At 41.6% G+C, this 12473-nt stretch overlaps 1 protein-coding gene across 5 annotated transcripts in view; it reads left to right on the plus strand.

Moving 5' to 3' along the window:
• Positions 1–12473, plus strand: part of DIS3L2 (DIS3 like 3'-5' exoribonuclease 2) — a 194953-nt gene that overhangs the window by 56335 nt on the left and 126145 nt on the right. For all 5 annotated transcript variants that reach the window (XM_075157193.1, XM_075157194.1, XM_075157192.1 and 2 more), the window contains one exon: positions 4484–4718. In XM_075157193.1, the coding sequence (XP_075013294.1) occupies positions 4484–4718 (235 nt within the window). The remainder of the gene's footprint in view (positions 1–4483; positions 4719–12473) is intronic.

The raw sequence follows: 12473 nt of genomic DNA on the forward strand, positions 1-12473 counted from the left end.
TTCTTTGGGTTTTTTTTTTTTTTTTTAGAATGAGTCATCTATTTGTTGTTTCTTTTTTAAGTGGAAGCAAATGCTGTCTTTGAATTTCTGAAGCAGTTCTGCTGTGGAAAAAAGGACAGGGAAAACTGAGCACAAGTAGTTGGATGTTTAAAGAAGAATTTAAGATGCTCTCTGCTTGAAATAATAGTGATGTCCTGGAGTGTGGTGGGCAAGTTTGACCTGAAGAATCCCAAGAATAGTATGCTCTAGTGGAAATGTCTAAAATACAGTATTTTAGTCCTTCTTTTTAATACCAGCATTTGAGTGAGATGAAGAATTTCACTGTTATTGAATCTGTGTCCAAAACAGCTGTAAGGGAGATGATCCTGCTTCCTTACCTGCAAGATGCTTTTGGTGAAGGAGGTCTCTTTGCACAAGCTTCTGTTGTTGAAAAGAGTGACCTTAGCCATGCGAGGTGCATCTGTCCAACTGTGTCTAGTCCAGTAGTCATCTATGTTTCATCTTCAGATCTATGAGGATTCATGGATTGCTTGTAAGGATCAGAGATGAATAAGGAGGAAAAGCAAACCTATTAGTATCAGGCTTAAACTCTTTGGGCGCTTGGTGCATTTATTGGAAAAAGGCTGGGGGTTAATAGCTCAAAGATGATTGAGAATCACTGGTCTGGTTCAGTAGTTGAGATTATAGACTAAGGTATGAGTTGTTAACTGTTGCCGTTGAGGAGGCAGCAACAAAAAACTTATACCTGATCTGAGAATAAACAGGCCTGGGCTTTGTCCATGTGTGGGTGTGAGGCTTAGGTGGAAAGTCCATGAAAAGCTTGGAACTAACAGGGCAGGTGTAAGATCGCTTCTGGCAGAGAAAGCAGTTTCTCCTGCAGCTCAGGAGGTAACCCTTGTGCTTTCAGATGCGCAGACTCCCGGTTCGGTTTTCTGTTGGAACAAATTCCTCCCGAGTAAGGACAATTGTTCATTTGATGGCTACTTCAAGACGGGGCTGGATGCAGCGAGGTAATCACTCTGCTGTCCAGATTGTACGTATCCATGCCAGGATGTACTTGCCCACTAGCTGTTTTTTATTACATTTATGGTTGAAATGGGATTTTCATTCAAAGATCTTGTGTTCAGTCAGCTATGACTTTACAAACTAATCACTGTGGGGCAGAAACTTGATGCTTGTTCAGTGATAGATGTTTGTTTAAAGTTGGAAAAAAACTTATTCAGTCACTATCTTAAGGATCAGACATTCAAATAAGCAACGGACTTTCATCAAAATGCTTATTAAAATATTTTTTTATTAAAAAGCATATGAAAATAATATAACCATAAAGTTGGCTTTTGACTTACCAGGTCAGGAAGTTAAGGTCCTTTAAGGGGCTTTAACCATGCATCCTGGGATGTTTGCATGGTGGTAGGGTCGTGCATTTCATGCATATGCAGCACGGGGGAATCCCCTCCTCCTGGGTCCATGCAGAGTCAGCTGCATTGGCAAAGAACGATGCTCTGTACTGCACGTATGACTACGTGATAGACTTAGCCAATTGTATATTTGATTTATTCTTCACCTCTGATGAGTACCGATATGTTCTAACTGTATGTGTTATGTCATGTATGAGCTTCAATAGCATAAGAGAAATAGGAGAGCGCAGTATCATCAGTTTCTGGTTTCTGAGGTGCTGCACGTAAGAAATGCTTATTCTGTCATGGTCAGATTGGCTGCTGCTCATATACAGAAGGATCCTGCTTTTTGGAATCTGTGCGATGAGCTCATGTTGGCCAGCAACTCTGATCATCTTAAATGGAGTAATTGTACCCATTTAGCTCCCGATTTTGTAAAGTCTTATGCAGCTTTCCAGTCTTGTGATGTGCAGCTTCCCTAAATTTTTGGTGTGATGTAAGAAATCTTGGGTGAAATTCCTTGCTCTATTATGTATGAGGTCAGCCTAAATGATCTGTCTTGGCCTTAAAAAGAAAACAAATCCTATCACCCATGCTTGCCTGCATCTGGACATTTTGCTGCTCTATGCTGCGTGGAGGTCGTGATTTTGTGGACTGTGGAAAACTTTACTTAAAAATCCATTTGCAAATCCATAAGGAAATGTGTGACAGGGGGCTTAGGTAGTCACAGCTGGAGTATCATGCTAGCTAGCGACAGCAGTGTGTATCCTCTAGCTTGGGGGAAGCACGGTAATTTCAGCATATAGCATTTAAAAAGAAATCTGTATCTGCTGCCTTCTTTAATGCAACATAAACTCTTCAAGCATAAGCTTTTCAGTGCTGCATCTTTAGAGAAGCACTTCCTATCATTCAGATATATTTGATGTTGTTTGCTGCATTACATATAGAAAGCTTTGTAATTTAGCACCCGAAACGCATCTCACGCTCTCCAAAGAACGACTTGGAGAGAAAGAAATTCAGGCAAAGCCTGACGGGGTTGAAGAAAATGAACTCCTGCTGCAGTTGCACGCTTGCACACATCTGGTGCAATTGAAATTTAAGAGCTGAGTACATCCACATCTGACCATGGTAGGATCCAAACATTACTGTTGACACTGGTTTTCTTTTTGGATAGGCACACTGGCAGAGTCACTAGCGTGTGGAGCCTTGTCAGCTCTCTAATCTAATAGACTGTTCTTGCCCAGACCATTGTGTGTCAGTATTTTATGTACCAAATGTAGCCAGGATTAATAATCGGCCATTCTCCCACTTTTGCCAAACTGTTTCCCTTTTTGTCACAATTTAATGTTTGAGTCAAAATCTGTTATGGTAACAAGTTATATACATATTAAAAAATGAAAATAAAGATGGAAAGCAGCATCACAAAAGGTAACAAGAGTTCAAAGTAATGTCATCTGAGTTGGTTTTTTTTAAAGACTTGAATTCAACCCTGTTTTAAAATTGATTTTATTTCTGTTATGTATTGTGAAAAGATTAGAAAGAAATGGGTACTGTTTGAAAGCATGACTGTAGCTCTGTATATGTAAAATTGTGAGTTTTCCCTGTACAGGTCTGATTTGCTTTTTAGTGACTAAACAATAATTTGTGGAGCTTTTTGGATTCTGTTTTTCTTACTTGGAATGGTTATCTTCAGCTAGGACCTGTTGAGGCTATTTATGCTTATTTCTAGTGACTATATCTGTCAAGTATGTTACCAGAAAGTTTTTTTTTTTTTAATTGCATTTTTTAAAGAGCCCTTCACTTACCTTGCTGATAGCATGAGTTGCTGGTGTCATGTACTGGGTTAGCGATGCTGAGTACTGGGGACCTTGGAGGAGCATCTCCAGGGAGTTACCTGTCCTCACCAGCTGGAGAGGAGCTCAGTTGCCGGGAAGGCACTGGAATGGGGTCACCCAGTTTCTTTGTCATTTTAATGTTTAGCAGGTTATTTCTCATTCCACGCCAATTTGAGTCTCGCACTGAAGTACCACAGCTTGAGTGAAACTTAAACACTTTTGAAACTAAAACCTGGATCTAGGTTCTAGGGCCGGGTAGGTGCTTGCAACTCGCTGTTGGTTGCATGAAGGATGCTAGTAAAGACATATGTGTCCAAGGTATGAACCATTTTGATCATTATAACCTGAGATGGAGCATTTTCTGCCTCTGTCACATGCAGTGAGGGTTGCCATCCAGGTCTGGTGTCTGCTTTACTGGGACATGGGTTCTTAATGATTTTGTTTGACGTGATTACACATATGGTTTCTCCTCCCCCTGTGCAATTGCTGCATTAAAGCGGGGACAAATCTGTAGCTATGGTCAGTTACTTATCTGAATTATCAGTTAGTTAATGGTTAAGCAATTTGTACTCTAATGGAGTTCGTTCCTCTCAGTAATTTAATTAGGAGATTTGTGTAAGTAACAGCAATAATTGAGTGCCTTTAACAAAAAGACCAGAGCCTAAAATAAATGTAAAGCTTTGTGCCTTACCAAGCTGCCACAGTCCAGTTCCTCCGCGGGTCGCAGGGCACCGTGTTCTCTGGTCTGTACTTTCTCAGTCTGTTCCTAATTGTGTGTTGGGGAGCTCTCCCGGAGATGTGCTTTGACATGATCCCAGCATTCACTGGAACTGCTTGAGTTTTGGGACTTCCCAGGATGATTAGTGTATCTTGGTGAACAATGGTCTAAGCAACTCATTAAATTGTAGTGTATCCTTCTCCCTCTCTGTACTTACTCCCAACTTCTGGAGAGCCGATTAGAGGCTTGGCAGGAACTTTATGGTTATGCTCTAGATACGCTTTGGATACTTTATTGTCACAGTTGAGGTATTGCAAAAGCCATGCCGTTCCCGTCTTTATCCTAGTGAGGTACCTCTTTTGATTGTGCAATATCTGTGGCTAATTACATGGCAATTGCAGTGTGCCACCAGCCACCCACAATTCATTGTCAGCTCCTTGGGGATGCAGATGAAAAAGGAAAGATAATGGTTTTTTCCTTCAGTCCAGTGATTTAGCTTGCGTCTTTTTTTTTTTAATCCCCTGTTCCTTCAGGTAATAAAGCCAGATGGTAGTGACAAAGAAACAGAAGCCACACATGAATCAGACATCCCCGAGGATATGTTGGGGACTTGCATTCCTCGAGAGACAGCGAAAGGCGATGCTAAAAGTCCGGATGTCATTATAGAAGCTCAGTTTGATGATAACGATGCAGAGCATGGACAAGACCACTTGCAGGATATGTTGGCCGATGACATTAAGAAACTTTCCCTGGATACTGGTGAAAAGGGTGAGTAGATCAGATTGCTGATTTAAACCTTTATTTGAGCAAACTGTTGAAGTATTACTTTGTTGCCTTGCTTTGCTGCAAGATATAAAATACAGACATAAAAGCTTAATGCCTTATCACTTCTATCCCTTTCTGCTAAACTGCCTTCATAGTTTTGAATGGATATTAAGGACTGGGTTTTACATAGTTTTGATTGACGCAAAGTAAATCTGTGAAACAGAAGTCACACCTTTAGATTTGCAATTCTCAGGGCTGTCTGGGGACTGCTGGTTGCTGTTTAATTCAAGATGCTGCTGTAGCAGTTTCCTTCATTGCAGCTTGGCTGGCCAATCTATGTGTCTCAGTTTGGGGATAAGAATATATTTCCTTGGGGGCAGTTAGGTTTGCTGCTGTTTTCAAGCAGTTGAGTTATGAGCAACTTAAAGATTTGGTCCATTTAAAAAGAAAATTGCACTAAAACCTAAAGCCAATTTATGCGATCTGTTTTGAAGGCAAACCTATTTTATTCCGAATCTGAATTCCATCCAAACCATCAAGTGTTGCTTAGGGCAAAATAAAATAGGCTCCCCTGTCCCAAACTATGCTTATGCTGCTCTTTGCATGTCCTTTCTAGTACTAAATTGCCTCCTGAAGAGCTGTGTGTTGAAAGGATTCTGACAATTAGCACATTTAACATGCGCCTTCAGCTGCTGGTGAAAAATTTGCCAGGACAGATATTCTGGTGCGTTTCTGATGCATGCCCCAGTTGTCTGGAAAAGATGGCAGTAACTTAGGACATAAGTAGTTGTTGGTCTCTGACAAATCTTAGCGGTGGTTTTAAAGCTGCTCTGTTTAATACCTCGTGTTTTCCTGAGAGATTGCTTTTGAAGATGCACAGACCTCTGCCTATACTGTTGGTAGACTTCCATTTTTCACACCCATCTGTTAATAAAACTGGAAATAACGTTTGAGTGGAAGTGTTGTAGTTTTTATGACAAAACATTGGTTTCAGCTCATGAATGGAGCTGCCACTTCACCAGTTCGTGATGCTGTTTCCTTCTGGGTACCTCCACTGTCTTTGAGTTACTGCCAAAGTATGTGAACCAACTTCCATCTTGTTCCATTACTTTCCAGAATAGGGCTTGACTTGGGAGTTACTCGTCTTATCTGCAGGTGTTTTACACAGCTAGTTATTAACCCCATCTTTTTTGCAGTCTTGGACACTGTTTTGTAGCTGTACGCCATTGAGCTGCCACTTTGACTTTGACTCGACAATTCTAAAACTCCTAAAATGCTCCTGAGTCACATGTCGTGTCTGTTGCATCTCTGTTGCTTCTGATAGCAATGCCAAATTAAAATTCAGAGAAATACATTCTAGTTTGACACCAGCATCTAAAATAAATACAGACTTGAGCCAATATTTTACTTTACTTGTATAAATGTGCCTTAGTGTAAAGGCTTGATGAGAGTTACTTTTCCTGATGCATCATAGTTCCTCGAGATCCTTTGGAGTGACTTGTTTTGGAGGTTATCAAGTCATCTCTTAAAATCTGTGCCATCTGAGTGGTTTTTGCCATTTAATTCTATCTTTGGAGAATACTTGTAGGGCACGTGTTAGATCAGCTTTTTGTCTACATAGTTGAAATCCAACCTGCTTTTCCATTGCAGTTGCCTAAGCCAGCTGTTTTCTTTTGTTTTCAAGGCCTTTCCGTGTTCATCCTTAACAAGCCTTGTGGCTGGTGTGGATGTGCCAGTTAGATTTCTGCTGAGTTTGTGTTTTGCTATCACCTCTTTTAATAGTTGCTTCAGCTTCTTTGGCTGTATAACCCATTTGGATTTTTCTCTAGTTTTTTCTTGCTCTGCTTTTTAATGCCCTCCTTTTTTTATACATATAAAGTTTACAATGCTGCTTTTTCTGAAGGTGTTTTTGAGCAGTTGATGATTGCTTTGGCTTGTTTCCTGTCTTTCATGCAATTTCTCATATCATCACTTATCCAGATTTTAAGTCTTGCCTGGAAAACAGCTACAGTTACTCTAGCATCAGTGATAACTGTCATGAAAAAAGAAAAGATCCTGCCAAATTCAGCCTTCACAGGTGTGGCTCAAAATGCTTTTTTAAAAGGACCAAACATATACTTTTTCAAGGCAGAACTTAGCTAAGGGCATCTACTGGAACGTGGGACGGGCATTGGGAGGCAGAGGGCTTTGCAGGGTTGGACCGTAGTGAGTGGAAGTGCCCTTCCCAGTGTAACGTGGGCTCCCCGGGAGGGCTGCTGGGCTGATGCTGCCCGTTGAACTTTCCTTTCAAGCTAACTGCATATGAGTCTCGTCTTTTATGTTACATCCCTTCTGCTGGAAACAACTACTGCAGCAAAACACAGAGAGGTGGGTGGGAGATGAGATCCCCTGGGGCCATTTCTTGCTGACCCACCAAAACTGGTGATTTACTTTCCCTGAGAGCGTTGCTTTGTAGGGTTTGTTACACAGCTCCTTATGCACAGGAGAGACCAGGAGAAATAATTTGTGGCCAGTGCAACTCCTAAATGAACACTTGTAGTGGACTTTCTTCTTTTTTTCCCTAACACAGGGCAGTCTGAAGATCTCAAGCTGGACAAAGACGCCATCAGGGGTATCATGTTTCACAAAATAAAATCAAGAAACAGTCTATCATGTTCTCGCGTGCTTTTTATATATGTATGTATATGCATACATATATGTGTGTGTGTATATGTGTATATATATAAAAAGATCCATATATATAAAAGACCTAAACAAAATCCAAACTAAACAAAAAACCCACCAGATTTCTGGGGGTGAAAAATATCCTTAGCTACCCTAATAGAATCAAAAGTAAATTTTAGTCATTCTGGGGTGAAAAACCAGAACCATGTTGCTCTAGACGTTACCAGACGGTGCTCAAATCTTTGTGCATGTACATAAGCTCTGCAGATTGCTGCCTCTCAGTTGCAAGATGGCTTTTGTCTGTTCTGACGGAGGAGTAGAATTACGCAATATCTTTGCTGCTGGCTCATTTGTTCTGCTGCTGATGGTCAGAATGAACCATGAAGAATAAAAGTAGATGTGTCATTCAAATAAGAGCACTCTGGGTCATGCTGGGAGTGCAGGCTGTTTTGATATCTCTTCTACCCTGGCCTGTGTCCTCGTTGTGGCTCTGTTCCTCGTCAGAGCACCAGTCACCCCCTCCATCTCTAGTTACACGCTGGGGCAAAGAATTTCGGGTTGGCCCTTGCTGTCAGAAGCTCTGAAGCATGAAACATTGTGTACGCTGATTATGGCCCAGATTTGAGTGGACTGAATTTCCCTGAAGTCAGTGTATGTTGGGCTTCCTATGCCTCTGTGGGGCCTAAAGCAAACTGGTACAAATTGTTATGCAAGGGGCTGCAGGCTGAGACTCAGATGTTGGATCTGTCTTCACTAAGTGCTCAGTTATGAGAGCTGTGCTCCCTGCCCTTCTCTTCCTAAGACCCCAGAAGAGATGGGATAAGCAAGACGGAAGTCTACAGAATGAAGAGACCATCACATTCAGCCTAATTCTCAGCCCATGTGCTTTCTGAAAGTTCTTGTGCTCATAAAAGTGCATCAGTCTTGCTTTGCTCAAGGATATTTAAATAAAAGTTCATAACTGGTGTCACTATGCCAGAAGCTGTCCTGGTCAAACGAGTTTGCTCTGCTATTCTGAACTCTTCTTGCAAAGAAGTTGGGTCAAAGATTATCTTCAGAAAAGTCTCTAATCTAGGAAGTGATGAGCCATTTTACTCTCCAGCATGCTGTTCTACACAAAGAGCAATTTTATCCTGTTCCAAAGTTAGATTTTCTTAATGTTAAGTTTTGGTCATTGGAGGTACATCTTTTTTAGCAAAGTTGGAAACCTCTTTCCTTTTGCATTTTCAGCTATATTTCCAAGGTGTAAATATCTCTGCAAGCTGAACAAATCTTCTCTCTGCTTTTTTTTCTTTACAAAGTCAGTAAGAATGAGCACCCTGAAAAAGGTTTCTCAGCTCCCTTACTAGTGTCCTTCAGACCCTCTCTGGGGTTTCTATGCCCTGTTGAAATGCAGGCAGAGAGCAAGGCAATAGCGTCCTGGCACTAGTCTGAACAATATTGTGTACACAGAAAAGATTAATTCTCTATAGTGCTTGGTACTGACATGCAAGTCCTCTGTGTTTTACCCTGAGACCTCAACTTACTCTGTGTCACTGCTGTCCAGAGAATTCATCCGCCAGTCTACGTGACCTTTGCCAGGTTTGTAATTCTTTTCCTTAATCCTCATTTACATTGACTACTGCAAAAGAGGTAATGTAACTTTTATCTTATCTCTTAGTACTGAGCTGGAATACATTATTTCTGTGACTTGTCACAGCAGTAGAAGGATTTTCCTTATACTCCATTTCAATATGTAATAAAAAATAGAAACTTCTCTGTATCCTCCCAACCCAGGAAAAGTGCAAAATGTTCTGTACAGAATACTTTACTATGCTGTAACCCTACACAGACTTGCATGTCACGAGTTTCATACAAATGTGAGCTGTCTCTTGTTAAATATTGGAATCAGATTACTCTGATAAAGAAACAGCAGCAATCGAACAGTAGCAGCTACTTGTGCTCTTGAGAATGGCAGCTGTGCTCATAAAAGTGCCTCAGCCTTTCTTAGCGAAAGGATATTCAAATAAAAGTTTGTAAAACTGTGTCACTATGCCAAAAGCTATCCTTGTCAAACTAGTTTGCTCAGCTGTTTTCAACCCTTCTCACGAGAGATCTTTCTTTACCAGATATGCAGAATATCCTGCTTCCCACGGAGTGGCTCACAGAAGTCTTCAAGTTGGTGGCCTGGCTGCCCTGGCAGCAGTCAGATAGTTCTGTTTGTTCAGGATTTCCACGTACACCTACACTTCTGCAAATCAGAGTTCGAATATGTGAATGTCCTAGGCTTGCTCACTGCCTTGACGTAATGAAGTTTAAATAGAAATAGCTCATTTACAGGCAGAATAAACTGACAGCTAACTCAGCCAATTGTGTGATGGAAAATTGAATTGAATAGCTGATGGATAATAGGTAGAGTCAACAGAATTTGGGTTGGAGCTGCTGCAGAACTTGCTCTCGTCTGCCTGTCTGTTCAGCATTGGCCAGGAGGACGCTGGTCAGTCAGTTTTCAAGTCAAATGTGACTGTCAGTCCCTAATAGCCCTGGTAAGGTCAGAAATTATAATCTAAAATTGCTTGGTGTCCACACTACTACTGATTGGAGGCTGTTACTGAGTATTTTGGGATTACTTGGCTCAACAGAAGTGGTGGCATTTGGTACCTTCGCAGTATGGTTGTGTGATAATGCATTAATTTCTCCATTCTCCATTCTTTTCTCAAGATGATGCTCTGAAGCTAGTGCTTAGAAAGGTTTTTGGATCCTTCTAGCAAAGGGAGAAAATGTATTTATAATCTAGAGTTTAATCTCTGTTTTGCACTTCTGCACCTTCTCATGCACTTCCATGCCCCGTCTTGTGCTTTTGCGTGCTCTCTCTCTTCTTTTAAGCTTGACTAGGTCCCTACCTGCCTTTTGTGTCTTCCTCTGGCACCTGGAGCCCTTCTGCAGTTAGCAGTGTCTCATATTGGCATAGGCAGAGTTTAGGGAGCTATTACTATTCCTCTCCTCGGCCAAGGCTGGTAGGGAAAGGATGATGGTGACAAGAATCTGGACCACATGCTGTCCCTTTGCTCTGCTCTGCTCAGCCCCCACCTTCTTTCAGTTTAGCTGCCATGAAATCTGACAAATTTGGAGCCCACCAACAGCACTGGCTGCTGGAAGGAATAAATGTTCTCCCTCCTCTTCAGAGGCTCCTGTTCGCTCTGAGTGCTTTTAAGGAGTCTTCACGCTTCTTTCCTAGCCTGCAGCCTTCTGGAGATGGATCGTCTCCACTGCATAGCTCTTAACATTTCTAGGCCACAGCAGAGTGAAAGCTCACCAGGAAATCTTCTCAGTTACACGGCTTTTAATAGAAATCCTTGAGGTGGAACTGTCAAAAATCAGATCGGTTTCACTCTGCTGAAGCCTGGAAAACCAGCAGAGAAGCTGGAGCCGTTTCAGCTGCTCAAGACAGCTCTGTATTAGTTTATCCTAAGTTCATGTTTGCGGGTCTCTGGATCTAGCTCTTTTGGTTGTTGCTATAACTTTTCTTAAATGGGAGCATACATTTCTTGAAGAATAAACAGTATAGCAACTTAAGAAAAGTGTTTTAGTGGTATTGAACAAATTGGGCTTTACGGTTGCATTGATTAAATGCTACGGGCTGAATAAGCTCCAGTTATTCTTTTGTTGCACAGCTGAAGTCTGCAATGGAAGTTAATGCTGGGAAAGCTTCTTATGCTGTTCTTCTCTAGTAAGTTATCTTGACCCCCAAATGACTTCTTAAGTAAGGCAAAAAAAAAAAAAAATTACTTATGCAATTAGGTAACAGGAATTAGATTAAGTTCAGCGTATTACCATATGTTCCTGAACTCACCTGTGTTTCTCCTTTGAGTTACAAGCTTAGGTCAAGTAAGTGAGAGGGCATGATACTGAGAATGAATGGTGGGTGTGAAGATAAACATATTAGAGTATGGTCATTGTTAGCAGCAAGGTTTCCAGGATGAATCAGATTAGGATTCATTCAGCGAACATATTTTCCATTCAATAGTAAAATTGGACACACACACTTTAGGAACAAATGCACATGCAGGAAGGAAGAACGTTAAGTAGATAGGCAAAATACTCAATGGAAATGTTTTTGTAACATTTTAATTTTACTTGCCATTAATGTAATAAAACTGTATTTATGTAGACTGCAACACTACCTGATTTTTTGGAGGTTTAATTCTGCTGCAATAAAGCTTCCAAACCCCCTGTTGACTGGCTCCTTCTCAAGGACGTGAGAGGGCCAGGAGGCCTGAGTACCCCTGCTGTGGTTGTGGTAACGTTATGTGACTACTGAGACAGCTGTGACTTGATCTGTTGGGCTAGATGGCAGCTTCCCAAAATGATGTTGAATCTTTGTTGTGGATCAGACTTGGAGGGTTCTAAGGAAAGTGACACTCCTGTCTCATCATTCTGCCATCTCCTCCATCCTTCCTCGTGGATGTGGCTAAATATAAGTACATACATGCTTGGCTGCGTTGCATGTGTAAGGAAGCCAGCTATACTCACCTCTTCACATTGCCTTTGCTCTGTGTTACTGCAGATGCTTGTCTCTCTGCCGTACGCATCCGCTATTATGCCTTTCCTCTCCCTCTCTGAGGGTCTCCTCCCGCCTGTGCATCTTCAAAAATCTTCTTTCTGAGTCTTTTGGTCCTTGTCTTCAGTGTGCCATTGGGCACGCAGGTGTGTGAGTTCAGGTGTTTAGACACGAACAGCTGTGGCAGGCTGAGTCTGCTTAAATGAGTATTCAAAATAAACATCTCTAAGGAAGTGAGTCCTGTTCATTAGACACACATCTCTGTGATGAGACAGCTCGGGAGTGCTGCATGGTTTGGAGCCGCTTTGCTTCTTACCCGCAGAGCCCTCTTGCATTGCACGCGGGAGCTGTTAGGCTGATTTTGGACAGGCTGCACATGTTAGATTCCAAAGCTGTTGGCTTAACAGTCTCATCATGGTGAACTATCTGTCTTCCCTCCATCACAGGTGGAAAGCTGTGTGTGTGGAGATATAAATACTCGCAAAATACTGCTGCTTGCACGATATTTTCCCAAGCGAGCCTTCTTATAGCCTGTTTATAGTAAATTCCAGTTT

This window comes from Calonectris borealis, chromosome 9 (genome assembly GCF_964195595.1).
Source record: "Calonectris borealis chromosome 9, bCalBor7.hap1.2, whole genome shotgun sequence".
Lineage (NCBI taxonomy): Eukaryota > Metazoa > Chordata > Aves > Procellariiformes > Procellariidae > Calonectris > Calonectris borealis.